Source organism: Papaver somniferum, unplaced genomic scaffold (genome assembly GCF_003573695.1).
Source record: "Papaver somniferum cultivar HN1 unplaced genomic scaffold, ASM357369v1 unplaced-scaffold_65, whole genome shotgun sequence".
Taxonomy (NCBI): Eukaryota; Viridiplantae; Streptophyta; class Magnoliopsida; order Ranunculales; family Papaveraceae; genus Papaver; species Papaver somniferum.
The window spans coordinates 618294-633291 of NW_020649304.1; the positions used below are offsets into that span (position 1 = coordinate 618294).

Genomic DNA, 14998 nt, shown 5'->3' on the forward strand with positions numbered 1-14998 from the left:
ATATTAGTTGCTTAACATAACTAGTAATTCCTTTTTGCAGGATTTTATCCGCTTGCGTTTGCTTTAGTACCTGGTGAAGACAATATCAGCTGGGAATGGTTTTTCAAGAAACTGAAGGAGGCTTTGAATGATGATCGCCCAATCACTTTTATGACTGACCGAGGTGAAGGGTTGGTTAAATATATTCCCAAAGAGTTCCCTGATTCTCATCAAAGATATTGTTACTTCCATTTGGACAAAAACTTACCTATCGCAAAGTCTGACGAAAAGTATAAGGAAGTGACTGATGCTTTCCGAAAGGCGACATATGCTCTTTCTCCTGCAACATACGAGGAAGGTCTTCAAGAAATGGTTAATTTGGGAAGGCCTTGGGTTGCTGACTACTGCCGCAACATTCCAAAAGAAAAGTGGTCCAGTGCTTTCTTCAAGGGTGTAGTTATGGTTACACTTCATCTAGCGTTGCTGAATCGTTCAATAGCTGGATTAACAAAGAGAAGAAATTACCTGCGTGTGCGTTCGTTGACTCGATCAGGTTTGTATCAGTTTCCTTAGTCACAGTACAAGCTTATATTAGTTTTCTTTTTGTAACAGTATTAGCATATATGTTCTGTTAATCTACGTATATTTTTAGTATAACAGACTTTGCTATCCCCTTGTCGTGTAGGATACGTATGATGGAAATGATGTCAGAACGTCGTGAAGAGAGTCTCTTGATGGACCCAGAACTGCTAACCCCTACGTATCAAGCCTTGCTTGAACTACACATCCAAATTGGCCGTCCCTGGAAAGTTAGCCAGTCAGATGCTAATCGTTATGAAGTGCATTCTCCAAGGTTAGCGTTTACCCCTAATCTCTATCATCTGAATGTTATTTACTTTCTCTTTTTTTTTTTAAGTACCATGTTTCTGTGAGAACATATAAATATGTACTGTGTATATTAGGTGTACTGAAAAATAACACATGAATATGTACTGTGCAGATCTCATATGGTAGATCTAGAGAGAAAAACTTGTACTTGCCAACGATGGCGCGTTTATGGTTTTCCATGCTCGCACGCTACTGCAGCTATTACTAGATCTGGAGGAAGGATTCTTGATTACGTTGAAGATTATTTCAAAGTTACCACTTTTCGTAAGCTATATTCAATAGCTATTAGACCCGTTCCTAACCACGACAGGTATGTGTCTTTAATCAGTACATTTTCATATTTTGCATAACAATATGTAATGGTAGATACCACTTACACATGTAATAGCAATTGAAACTGTCAACATAAACCTACTTACATATGGATGTTACATACTGATATGTAATGGTAGATACCACTACATTTTTTTATATTTGTTTTCAGGAACAATATACCGTGTACATATTCATATGTAGTTGTGGTTCATTCCATTTATATGATACTGTTTTTTTCTCACAGGCCCGATGAGTATCACGTAGATGATATCGTTCTCCCAGCAGAAGTAATTAGGTCTCCACCAGGCAGGAAAAAGGGGAAACGTTTTAAGTCTGCATTTGAGACTAGTAGAAAATCTGTCAAGTGTTCAAACTGTAATTTGAAGACTCATCACAACAAGGCAACATGCAATCTTATCCGACAGTATGAACTTTCTGAAGAATGATTTTGTGTCAGGTATGTATTTCAGTCAGATACATATTAATGTCTTAATTAAGTAAGTTTGATACAATACAATGTACTTTTAAGCAAGTAGTGTTCTGATTTCTCTTTTTCTTTTATCACAGGCTTGAACGTGCAGCAGAATGTTATATCGATGATGTTGCCAGATTCCTTTTCCACAATTCTTTCCTCTAGCCCTTGTTCTATTCTACCGTTTTTCTTTTTGATTTTGTCAGTACCAACTGAATTTGGTTAATAAGTATTTCATTTACAGTACATACATTACAAGTGTACTGAAAATACTGTTTTTGTTGTTTCTTAGAACATCTTTTGGTTTTTGAAACATTATAAGTCTATCAAAATGTAGTTATTGTAGTTATTTTCGAATAATGAAATATGTTTTTAAGTCTATCAAAATGTCAGTATCTATCACCAGTAGTGAAGTATTTACATACTGAAATTACATGTCAGTATTGTAGTGTTAGTATCTACCACTACATACTGATATGTAGTGGTTGTAGTGTAACCATACTAGATGTTTGTAACAAGAAAACAATTAAATATGTACTGGTTTGTGGTTTAACCATCTTCCACTAAGATTATTTAGAACATCTTTTGGTTTTCCAGCTGATTCACCATCTTTTGAGGGGGCAGCGCCCCCTCGTATCAACAACACAAAATCATGTTTAAGTAACACAATTGAAATATCACTACATTAAAGTTAAACCCAAATTCAAATTAAAAATCACTACATATTAGATATATGTTTTTGAACATTCTTGAACTCATGAAATGAAATGAAACCAAGAATAAAAGAAAAGAAAATAGGTAAATAGTGATATGTACTGTCAGATTACTTTTAGCAAGTAAGACTATTTTTGTGTCATCTGCCAACTGATTTCCGGTGGAGATGCTTTCAGCAATTTGCATGCTAACGGGACCCTTTTTTACGAATCTTCGCTTGCACTTCTTCATCATCTCCCAAAGGCACTCCCACATATTTTCTTTTTGACATCATCTTCATAAAATGCATCACAAACAGTAGACAGTCTGGCGATCCCCCTTGTTGAGGTGCTTCACATTCATTCACTATTACATTCTTCATTGTTACTTTGTTCTTCTCCAGCAAGTACACGTTGATAGGTACGTACATGTAATCTGCCATTTTGCAGGCGTGTGGATAACAAATACCTCCCCATTCAGCCTTAGAAGAATTGTAGTGGTTGAACACCATTTTTTCGCAGTCATACTCAAGTAGCGTCCAATGAAGATTGTGGTGGCACATTGGTACAAGAATCTTCTTGATACTTTCATCCATCGCCAATATTGGTTTGTAAACAGAATCATGTGCTGCTCCTTTGAGGTTATCCGGGAACTCGACATTGTACTGAAAACATGGATGTACTTGAAATAGTTTATATCTAATTTTGTTTTATGCAATATTGATATGTAGTGTACCTACCCCTACATACTTTTTTAATTTTTGAATATGTGCTGTAGTAAATATGCAGTGTAAGATAACAACTTACCCAAGCGGACGGATCCAGATGCAACACAGGCAAGTATTTCCTGTATACTTCGTGCATCGGTTGCTCATTCTGAAATTTGGTGTTAAGCTTGTATTGTGCGTAGTTGAGAAGATCTTGTTCTAATAAATCGTTCTGCACCAAGTCATCAACTGTAGTTCCACTTACACAAAGACCACCTTCTCCCACTCTCCAAGCAATTGAGCTAGAAAATAAACGACGTAAAGGTTAGTATTCTTTGTGTAACAGTACATACTGATATGTCTTTCTCAGTATTTTTTATACAAATATGTATGTATATCAAAAGTACATACACAAACTAAGTACATATCAATATAAAAGTGTCAATTGAGAACTCACCTAAGATTTTTTGCATTATTGATGTATGTGGAAAGAGTACTCTTTTTTCATCGTTCATGTCATTATAGAATGGTGATTTAGTCAGTTTCCGGAAATACTTGCGCAATTTAAGCTTTCTCTTTTTGTTTAGTGGTAGTGCTTCTGCAGCTGCAGCTTTCGGTCCTTTATATGATGGTGAGAACTTACTTCCACTCTCATATATATCATCTACCTTCTTTGCAGGATGGGAACGAGTAACAGGTCTGGTGGGTGTTGTTACCTGCTGCTTTTCGGGCTTTGTAGCACGCTTTTTGTTCACTTTTACCATTTTTTGTTTCTGGCTGGGCTAAACTGTTCCTGCATTTTCAACATAAAAAAATATGTAAATATCTATATTGCATAAAACATAGTTACATCACCTAATCATTTTTGAAAGCATGTAGTGGTATATGATTGTATGGTATAGTGATTTCTAGTGCTACCATACTGATATACATATCAGTATGTAGTGATTTGTAGTGTAATATTAACTACACAAAATGAGATTTTTAGTACATATCATTCACCTGTGATGGAACCTCCAAAACATCTTGCGAGGGGACATCCAGAACATCTTGTGAAACATCCAGAACATCTTGTGATGAAACATCCAAAGGATCTTGTGATGCAACCTCCAAATGACTTTTTGAACTGGTTGTAGGTATGTATTCTTGTTGCTTACCTGTAACTTCACCTGCATCTTTCGGTTCAATGGGTTCTTGTTGCTCAGTTGTTTCTTGTGGAATTTGTAAAGGCCGCAAATCTCTTCCAAACAGATTATCAAATTGTTCTCGTAAGTTAATACCAAAAAGACCATCGTTGTTATCTGGAAGGAGGTCTGCAAACTCTTCGACATAAACACCAATGCCAGAGTTTGCCATTTCTATAAATCTGGCATAGACAGCTTTTCAATGTGTTCCAAACTCGACATCATAGTAAACAAAGGTACATCCAGCAAATGAAACTCTTCCGCCGCCAATCCGGCGTTATACTCTGGAAATTTCTGCGAATTAACTACAACTGAAGACTTCGTTTCTAGCATAGTTGTAAGCAACTCCTTTGCTGCTTCCTGCCTAACTTCAAGTTGATCAACCTGCAAAAATCAATTGAAACTGTCAACAAAAACCTACTTAGCTTGAGTTTTTGCTATGTCTACCACCACAAGAATGTACTGTTACATATAAATATGTTCCACTACAAGAATGTACTGTTACATATCAATATGTAATGGTAGATACCACTACATATTGATAAGTAACAGATAGATATTGATATGTAACAGATAGATAGTGGTATACAAGAATGTACTGTTACATATCAATATGTAATGGTAGATACCACTACATATTGATATGTCACAGATAGATATTAATATGCTACTTACCTGTGTGTTTTCTTTGCCCTTTTTCTCTTGTATCTCTTTGACTTTTTGCTCCAAATTAGATTTAGCCCAATTTTTAACCTCAGAACGCGGAACTTCAACATCATGGAACTTCAATACTGAAGTTGTTGACAATTCAACCTCAGAGGTGGCATTAACATGAGTTTGATCTTTCGGTGTTGACAAACCAACTTCAGGAATGTTGACATTAGCATCTGTTTGATCTTCCGGAGAACCTTGCATTTCGTTCTCAACTATTTGGTCCACATTCAACTCTTCATTGGGGTTTCTTGGAGTAGGTGTACATCCCAAGCTAACATAATCTTCCTGGCTGGCTTCTCTCTGCAAAGGGAAAGCTTTCCGGTAAATATCATGCAACATGAACTCAAGCTTTGAAGCGTCAACCGGTTCTCCCTCTTACTGCATTGTGTTGAATTCACTCCATTTGGAAGATATTGTATTCCTCAAATCATCGTATTTAATCTTCCAATCTTCTCCCACCAATACTGAGTCCTCTTCTTCTTTCTCTTCTTCCTTATCTTCTTCCTCTTCTTCTTTCTCTTCTTCCGATTCGGAATTGTCATCTAAACAAAAAGCATCATCATTTGCTTCCTGTTGAATCCTTCTTGATATACGATTAAGGATTTGTCTTTCTTCGTGTGTTATCTCATCTTTTAAATCAACATGGAACTGGTACAAATCAAATAAATATAAAAAAGCAACTACATATTAGATATTACCAAAAAAAAAACATGTCGTAGTTCTTTCTCTATTAGATACACAGGGAGAACTACATATTGATATGCTAATAAATACATATCAATATGTATCACCACAAATTGATATGCTAATAACTAATACATATTGATATGCTAATATGTAGTAGCATATTGATATGCTAATAATTACATATCAATATGTCGAACTACGTGTACTTATCAATATATATTTTTATTATGACAAAATATGTACGACAAGTTTACCTGATACTCAGAAAGATCAATATCCTTTAGGAACTCAGCACATATCTTTGTATGATTCCACCTAGCCACTCTTGGCACATACATTCCTGCAGGTTCTGTCACTATATCCTCGGGCGCCACCAAATGGGTATGCTCCGCAAACCATGGCTGCAAAATATTGATATGCAGTATTAGATATACTATCAAAATGTAGAAAACACATAAAACAAAAACATTTTGAAGTAGAATAAACAAATAAATAGATTCTTACCAACAAATAAATAGCACAACCATTTGTGCGTTCTACGGATTCCACGTTTTCATTCAGCTCTTTCTCTAAATGAGAATGGATGAGGTCAGGCCATGAAATATTCTTAGCCTTCTCAAGATCAAGATCGAAACCAATATATTTTTCAGTCAAAGCGTTTGCATCACTTGTAGCGAAAAATAATGAAGTGCACATATACAAGTAGATAAGCCTAACAAGATCTTCGGCATCTTCCTCGTCTTCCTCGTCTTCTTCAGAATCTTCATTTGATTGATCACCCACGCTTTGCAGAGACTCTTCATCAGACTTCTTCTTTTTCAGATTAATTGGTGTTCGTTTAAGGATATTCAAGATTGCCTTCACAATCATTGGCCTAGTCACTTTATCACCATCTTTCATATCAGTAGGAAAAGTCCTTTTGAAAAATTCTGTTTCACGCCATCCACTTTTTTTATTGACTTGTGTAAGCCTATAATCAAGATATTCCCTATTTGGAATTCTCGGCATCCCATAAATAAGTGCCATTTCTTCTGGTATGGATACTAGCTCATTCGGTTGGCCATGCCTTTTAAAGACAAATGAAAGCTTGTTTGGATCTTGACCCCTAACGTAACAGCGTAACATTTTCGTCATTGCATCTTCAATCTTCAACCAATGTTCCAACTCAAATCTTGTGTACCAGAACATTAGGAACAGGTTACCGAATGATGCTTCAGAAATCATCTTCAGCTGCAACTCACTCAACTCAAGGTTTTCAGTGGACTTCGCAATAGCCTTCTTAGTGGTCCTAATAGTCTTCGCAAGCCCCCACAAGCCCCTGAAACCGCCACGGTATAAACTTCGTGGTTTTCCATCTCCTTTCTTACGCTTATTAGCACCTACACAATAACAAGAACCAAAAACTATTACAATACATATCAATATGGTATATCAAATATGTAGTTACATCATCAATATGTAGTTGTAATATCTACCAAGTCTTGAAACTACATATTATTAACAGTACATACGAGAATATAAGTATCTACCTCTACATATTTATATGTAATATGTTATCAGAGTATAAGTATTTACCTCTAAATATTGATATATAATAGTAGATACCACTACGTATTATTTTAACTACATATCGATTTGTAATAGTACGTATGGCATATGTATCTGCTTTGATACAGTAAAAATGTAAAAACACTTAATACCAAAAACAAGCACAACAATGATCATTACATACTCATAAACATATGTTATTAAGGATACATATTATTCATACGCTTTGTTCTTATATGTAGTTGTACTACATACCTTCTATATTTGCTTTCCCCCCTTTTGTTTTTGGTGAAGGAGTAGCAGCTCTCAAGGAAACTGCTTTCTTCCCCTTCTCTTACCCTACACCATATCAAATATGTAGTTACTGTATCTACCATGAACATGAAACAACTACATATCAAATACCACAACATACTGGTAATTTTATAACTACATACTGATAACTACATATGAACCACAATTTACGGGGATCGAGGGGGCAGCGCCCCCTTGTTATTAAGAATTATCTTCAGTTTTAACATTACAAACCTTCTTTCAGGAGCGCTTTTTCCCCCTTTTTGCTTTTCCCTTTCCTTTTGGAGAAGGAGTAGCAGCTCTCAGGACAAGTGCTTTGTCCCCCTTTGCTGGTGGTGAAGGAGTAGCAGCCGTTGTCGCTGTTTTTCCTTTTGCTTTAGTAGTTGCCGTTGCTGTTTTTCTTTTGCTTTTTGCTTCAAGAGCAGCAACTGCTTTCTTTCCTTTGGTTTTTGCTGTTTTTGTAAACCAAAAGTTTTGTACACATTACATATTACAGGCAGATAATAATATGTAGCACACATATCAATTTGAGATGTTATCATTACATATCAATAACTATAAATTGCAGACAACATATTGATATGTAGTACAGATATAAAACATATGAATCACACACTGCACGTCAATATGTTGTGTCAAATTACATACACAACAGATGAAAAACATGTAAAACATATGACTCACAGAGATGTTGTGTTTCTATTGAACAAAAAACATATGAATCACACATTGCATGTCAATATGTTGTCTCAAATTACATATACAACATATGAAAACATGTATACCAGACACTACATACAAATATCTAGTGATTCCATTGAGCATAGAAACACACACTGCATGTCAATATGTAAGAGTAAATTGCATATACAACAGTTGAAAACATGTAAAACAAATACTACATACAGAGATGTAGTGATTCTATTGAGCATATGTAGGATATTAGTTGAACATCACTACATATCAACAGTTTTTCATCAGCACTACATATTGATATGTATTGCATGTCAATATGAAATTCAACAACAGTTTTCTAAGTATTGCATGTCAATATGAAGTACAAAATTAGGCTTTAATTTCTTCTGATTTTTGCTTACCTTCTACCTGAGGAACATTTGTTCGTGACGGAGTACCAACTTTACTCATACTCCTTGTTGTCGGAGATTTAGCAGCAGGGGAGGATTGTGTTGGTGAATCATCAACATTTTTTCTTCTTCTTTTTACCTGGGTTTCTTCTACAATTTCTTCTGTAATTGTCTGCTTGATAGTTCTAACCATTTTTTCTCTTCAATTGAATGAATAAAAATTAGGTTAGGAACTGATGATTTATGTAATTGATTAGGTCAGGAACTGATGATTTTTCTGTAATTAATGATTTCCGAAATCGTTTTTCAGATGAGTTTGATTGAGAAGAAAGAAGAGATAGAAGCGATTGGTAAAGAAGAAATTGAAGGAGCGGTTATGTAACTGAAGAAACAAGAGAGAGAATCGAAAATGAAACTGAAAATTACTTTTAACGTGTCTATGGGTAGATAAGTAATTTTAGGCAGGTTTAAACTTTATTGGACCAACTGATAAATGTGTTATCCCTCTGGACTAGCCAGTAACACGGATCGGATTTACTGGACTAAATAAGAAGTGTCTCAAAAAAAAAGAAAAGAAGGGGAGGGGCAAAGCCGTGCCATCAGATGAGGTTTGAGTGGGGACCAATGTGTGCGTGCCTCTATGACCCACCATGAAAATCATTCACGGAATCTCACGTTTTTTCACTTTTGACATACGTAGGGAGCCACCAGACACGCCTTCCATCATTGATGCTGCTCCTGTTTGATGTCTAAATAACATTATTCTATTCCACATACTGACAGTAATTTTCTCGCTACTATATTAGTCTCTTGTTGGCCTTCACAATGCTTTTATAACTTCATTCCTATTTCAGACCTTTTCTCTTCTTCCTCTGTCTGCACTTCATTTCATTCATTCATTCTTCTATTTGTCCACTGAGCTCGACAGAATGGGGAATTGTCAAGCAGTGGATACAGCAACTCTAGTCATACAACATCCAGGTGGTAAAGTAGAAAGATGGTATTGGCCGATACTTGCAAGAGAAATCATGAAAACAAATCCAGGTCATTACGTCGCGCTTATAATTACGTTATGTGTGCCGCAGCAGCAGCAGCAGCAACAGCAACAGCAACAAGAATCAAAGAAGAAACAAGAGTCACAGACGATGGTAGTTGAGAATCGCAGGGTTCGAATTACTCGTGTTAAGATTCTTCGTCCGAATGATACACTTGCTCTTGGTCAAGCTTATAGACTTATTAGCTCTGAAGGTTAGTTTCCTTTCTGTGGAAAGAGTATGAGTATTACTATAGAATTTCTCTGGTTTTCAAGAAATTCTAAGTTTGTTGTTGCTTTTCATCTTCGCAGAGGTTATGAAAGGTGTATGGGCAAAGAAGTACGCCAAAATGAAGAAGAAAGACTTGGAGTTGATGATGAGTACTGATAAACCTATTCAGGTTTGTCAAAAACAAAGTTCGTTAGGATGTGATAATCGGAAAGAACAGAAAATAACAGCAGAGCCGCCGGAAATGATGCTCAATCAGGTAATGGATCATTACAATTCTCAGAAGTTCATTACGTTCTTTTCTCGGACTAAATCTGCCTGCAATAAGTATATATTTGGTACAAAATTAAATATAGAAGAACACAATCAAAATTTTCATTTTTCTTTGAAATGGAATCAAAGATTACATTCTTCCAGTTTTGCGCTTAAAACTGCAACTAATATTCATCTTTGATATGCATTTCAGGGACCTAAACTAGAAAGACATAGACAAAGATTTACACATTCAACTTCAGGAAGGTTAAGAACATGGCGACCTTCATTACAAAGTATCTCTGAGCAGGCTGGAAGCTGATTCCGAAACGGATCTTTGTTTTTCTAATCACAACCATAACTAAACCAGCATAGAAGAGAACGAAATGTCTGAAGCAGACAACAAATCCTTCCAAGTTGGAGTTTTTCGCTGGGGAAATATACATGGGTCAGGAAATCATCGTTGTTTGAACCAGTCCATGGTAAATTGACCGCTTGTATAGCCAGAATGAGAAATGCATCAGAATCCTTGTAATCTCACCACTGTCATTTAATGAAACTAGGTTTATGACTCAATTTTTACAGCATCATTCTTCAGTACTGGTGTTTCTGAGTTCTTTCTCATAGATTGGCAAAATTCCCAAGACATACATAAACATCACAAGGGATTATTTTGGTAGGTTTTTGGTCCATGTTTCCCAGTCTTCATCAAGGTAATTTTGTGCCCATAACAACGCCTCTCGTGCAGCCATAGGTGCTCCTGCAAGTTTCTTTTCCTTAAGGGCGACCAACATATCAGTGAAAGGTTCGATCAATAGCGTTCCTGGCCCCCCATACTCCTTATGCAAGAAGTTGCTAAAAATCTGTTCCAGGATTAGTTAATCTAGTTAGCATCGAAGTATACTAACCTGATCCTTTTGAAACTAGAACATTCTACATTAAGACAAGGCATATAATGTTAACACATTCCTGTACCATGCAGAGATCTACTAGCATTCCATTAGATTGGTGGATTCCATGGGAAGGTTTAATTTTCATGGACTTGATTCTCACTATACAAATGAACGAACCTCTTATGCATCACAAAAAGAAACCAACACCACGGGAGTACTTAAGTATTAGACGTAGAAGTGTTAAATGTGGTTTTCGATAGTGCGTACTAGCTTCATCTTTCATTTAATCTGCCTTCGATTAAAAAACCTACTTTTTTGTGATTCTTTTGCAAAAATAACGGGAAAGAAATAAAAGCACAACCGCGACAATGGAGACGAAAAAGAGTAGGACAGATTTAGCATGCGTTATGCATGACTTAAACACCAAGTAAGTTAAGCAAACTTACAGATGCAGCATCCTCCATTATTTAGGACAGCTCAAATACCAAAATAAGTACAGTATCAAATCTAACTGCCAGAACCACAATGTACTATGCAGGCATGTAGTCATGTAGGTACAAAAATACTCCATTTGGGTTTTTAATTTTTATAAGAATCATAGCATCATATCTTGGACATACCTATACATTATGAATGCAAATACATCATACCTTGCCTTGTACTTATTAAAAATGAAATCATGCTTAGTCATAGATATTCGTTGGGCAACATGGATCTTATATCTTAATGTTTTCCTTTATCTGGGACCAAATCCACATCATTTTTCGGATTTAATAATCAAGCAACTAAATCGGATGTAATCTTATTGGATTAATCAACTTAAGCGTAACATGGAGTAAACATGCCATGTTGGGTGTGCATTCTACATCTAAAATGATGAATGCTGCTGTACGTCCCACATGCATAATCCTAAATAGTAAATACCAAGGCTAAACTCATCTCAGGCTCAAAATTTTAGAGATTATTATTAGAGATATTGCATCTTTGACGATTTAGGTGATTTTTACTCAACATGAAATACTGATCAAAGATATCAACGGAAAGAAAGAAATCCCTAACAACCATTCCCCTCTCGAAGGTTGGGGGACCATTTGAGATCACAATCTGACATTATGTATTGTAACTATCAACGACCAATGCAACATGGTCTTTCAACTAACAACAGCTAGCCATCAAACATTAATGACCAAGTTAGAATATCTTCAAATCTTTGTCCATGTAATCTGAGGTTATCTATACCAATACATATTTAATATCTTTTGCATCTGAAACCAAGAGTTTATTTGAAGATGTGAATCTAGAAAATCTATTTTGGGTTCTTTTCCTGCTATTTCCTCTTTGGTACTACCGACAGTGCTACATGAATCCCCAATTCTGGCACCAGATATGTTATCTTTCTTCTAAATTGAGTCCGATATGGCGATATTGAATAACTAATAATAGAATATATAACTACTTACAGCATGTTTGAACCTTGGAAGATTTCTCAACTATTTAATGCCTGAAATCTGAATCCCTAGGTCAAAGTTCAAAGTTCAAACTTCTCCATGTTAGGGTTTTTATTTCCAAAATCTATTTATTGAGACCTACTGCCAAATTCAAACCTCTATATTTTTAAGTCAAACCATCACATTGCCCATTCCGAGTTTTCTTGCTGACTTGAATTGGGACCGCTTAGCAGACATGTGATGAAACGAGCGCCTTTACTGCTAATGTGTAAATATAAGTAATCAACTGCACTGTGCAACGAAATCAACTACTAAGTCAAACCATTTAACGTCTATTATCCCTACCCTTTGAAAGCTAGCATGAGCAAGTTATCAAGTAACTCATATGCTTTGTGTTAGAAAAGAATTTTATTATGGCACTCTATTAGTAATTACAGCTTACCAGTAAGCTTTTCCCCTTCCGTTGAACAACCAGAAACACAAGCATTAATAAGGAAGGATAAACAGCGCTCGATAAGATTGACAGTTTTAAACCTCTGCTTGATGGGATGACATATAATCCCTACTTGAAATGCTATGAGTTTATGACCCTAGAAGAGCCACTTGGTTAAGGAGCCTATCTAATGGCCAGGGATATGGTCCTTATAGACTTCTCCTTTATTGATTTCTGACATGATGGGTGACATAATCCCTGCTTGATAGGATGAAATATAAACCCTACTACTTCAAATGCTATGACCCAAGAAAAGCAATTCAGCTAAGGAGAGGGGTAATGGAGCATATTGTATTCTACAAGTAACTTGAATATTTGAGAGCTGTTCAAGGTCAAAATGCTTAGGGAAAATTCACCAGATGTTTTTCTTCTTGAATAATCCCCCTTCATGCTCAACTAAGTTTTGCAACATTTTAGTAGTACAAGAAACTTGGAAATTAGCAAGTCTAAACCTGAGTGCCGCAAATAATTGCATCTGTTGGGAATGGGTTCATCATTAGTAGTTTGACATATTAGATTGAAAATGTTCTAATGATATTAGATCCATTTGGACAACCCACGCCTAGCTAGTTGGTTTGTCAAGTGGGAGAAGATATCAGTATGCATTAGAACACAGTAACTGAGCATGTTTATAGAATATTTGAGAACATCATTTGTGAAATGTTCAAGGTGATTGACATAAGAAAAATGCTCTAAACAGTAGAACAAACACTTAAGTACTATTACCTCTGAGCAGACATCAACAACCTTGTCTAAGTCACCTTCAAAGGAGTCCTTATTTTTTGACAACTTGTTCAAAATCTCAAACCTAAACTTCGTGGTTTCCTGTAAAAATCAACAAACCCAATTTGTAACTAGGTGTTTTGGATGGGACGATAATATGAATTATAGAAGAAAAGGGTAACTTACAGATTCTGCAAATTCTGGAATTGGGTCAGGGTAAGTGTATTTCTGTTCCATTCTAGGAGACGTTTTCATGGGTTTTAGAAATAAGGGTTTTAGAAAGAAACGCGAGGATGAGAATGAAGAGGGTAAGATATGAGAAGATGGTGTGACACCTAAGTTAAGAATCAAATTAGGAAGATTCTTTCTGCTGTTGATTTTAGAAGGAGAAGAAGATGAAGCGAGAAAAACATAAGAAAAAGAAAAAGTTGCCATTTTTCTTAGACTGCAATTTTATCACCCACTCTCACTCAGAAAGAAGAGCGTGTAAAAATGGCTGTTTTCTTTTTTTGGTTTAAAACCTGACTCGGTATCTAAAACCTGACTCGGTGATCCACCTGGGCTAGATGGATGGGGCAGTCAATGATACTCGGTGATCCACCTGGGGGCGATGGATGGGAAATCAATAAGGAAACTTATTTAAATGAGAGAAAACCCGATCCGGATTACTGGCTAGTTCAGCGCCAAAAAATATTTACTCTCTAGTCCAATTTTTTTTTGAAAAGAGTAAAATTACTCTGCTAACTCTAGTATATAACATTACGTATAATAATACATATGTTACTACATATTAATATGTAGTATACTAGTTATATACTAGTAGTAACTAGTATACTAGTAGTAATTAGTAGTAACTAGTATGTAGTATGTAGTAATAACATATGTAGTATGTAGTATACTAGTAGTAACTAGTATACTAGTATACTAGTAGTAATATGTTATGTATTGATACTACATATTGATATGTAGTATGTTATGTATTGATACTACATATTGACATGTAATATAACTAGTATGTAGTATGTAGTAATAACATATGTAGTATGTAATATACTAGTAGTAATTAATATGTAGTATGTAGTAATAACATATGTACTAGTAGTGTAGTATGTTATGTATTGATACTACATATTGACATGTAGTATGTTATGTATTGATACTACATATTGACATGTAGTATGTTATATATTGATATGTAGTATGTTATATATTGATACTACATATTGATATGTAGTATGTTATATATTGATATGTAGTATGTTATGTATTGATACTACATATTGATATGTAGTATGTTATGTATTGATACTACATATAAAAAAAAATTGTTATGTATTGATACTACATATTTTACTACTAGTA

At 35.4% G+C, this 14998-nt stretch overlaps 2 protein-coding genes across 2 annotated transcripts; one reads left to right on the forward strand and one right to left on the reverse strand.

Annotated features, from left to right (window-relative positions):
• Positions 1-9393: 9393 nt before the first annotated feature.
• On the forward strand, positions 9394-10666 carry LOC113343773. Its single transcript, XM_026587903.1, has 3 exons — positions 9394-9813; positions 9911-10086; positions 10294-10666. The coding sequence occupies exons 1-3, from the start codon at positions 9495-9497 to the stop codon at positions 10399-10401; spliced, it is 603 nt and encodes a 200-aa protein (XP_026443688.1). The 5' UTR covers positions 9394-9494; the 3' UTR covers positions 10402-10666.
• Positions 10560-14113, reverse strand: LOC113343774 (protein PLASTID REDOX INSENSITIVE 2, chloroplastic-like). Its single transcript, XM_026587904.1, has 3 exons — positions 13823-14113; positions 13640-13738; positions 10560-10942 (listed from the first exon to the last, which is right to left on the reverse strand). Exons 1-3 carry the CDS (start codon positions 14069-14071, stop codon positions 10748-10750), a joined length of 543 nt encoding a protein of 180 aa, XP_026443689.1. The 5' UTR covers positions 14072-14113; the 3' UTR covers positions 10560-10747.
• Between the last annotated feature and the right edge of the window lie 885 nt (positions 14114-14998).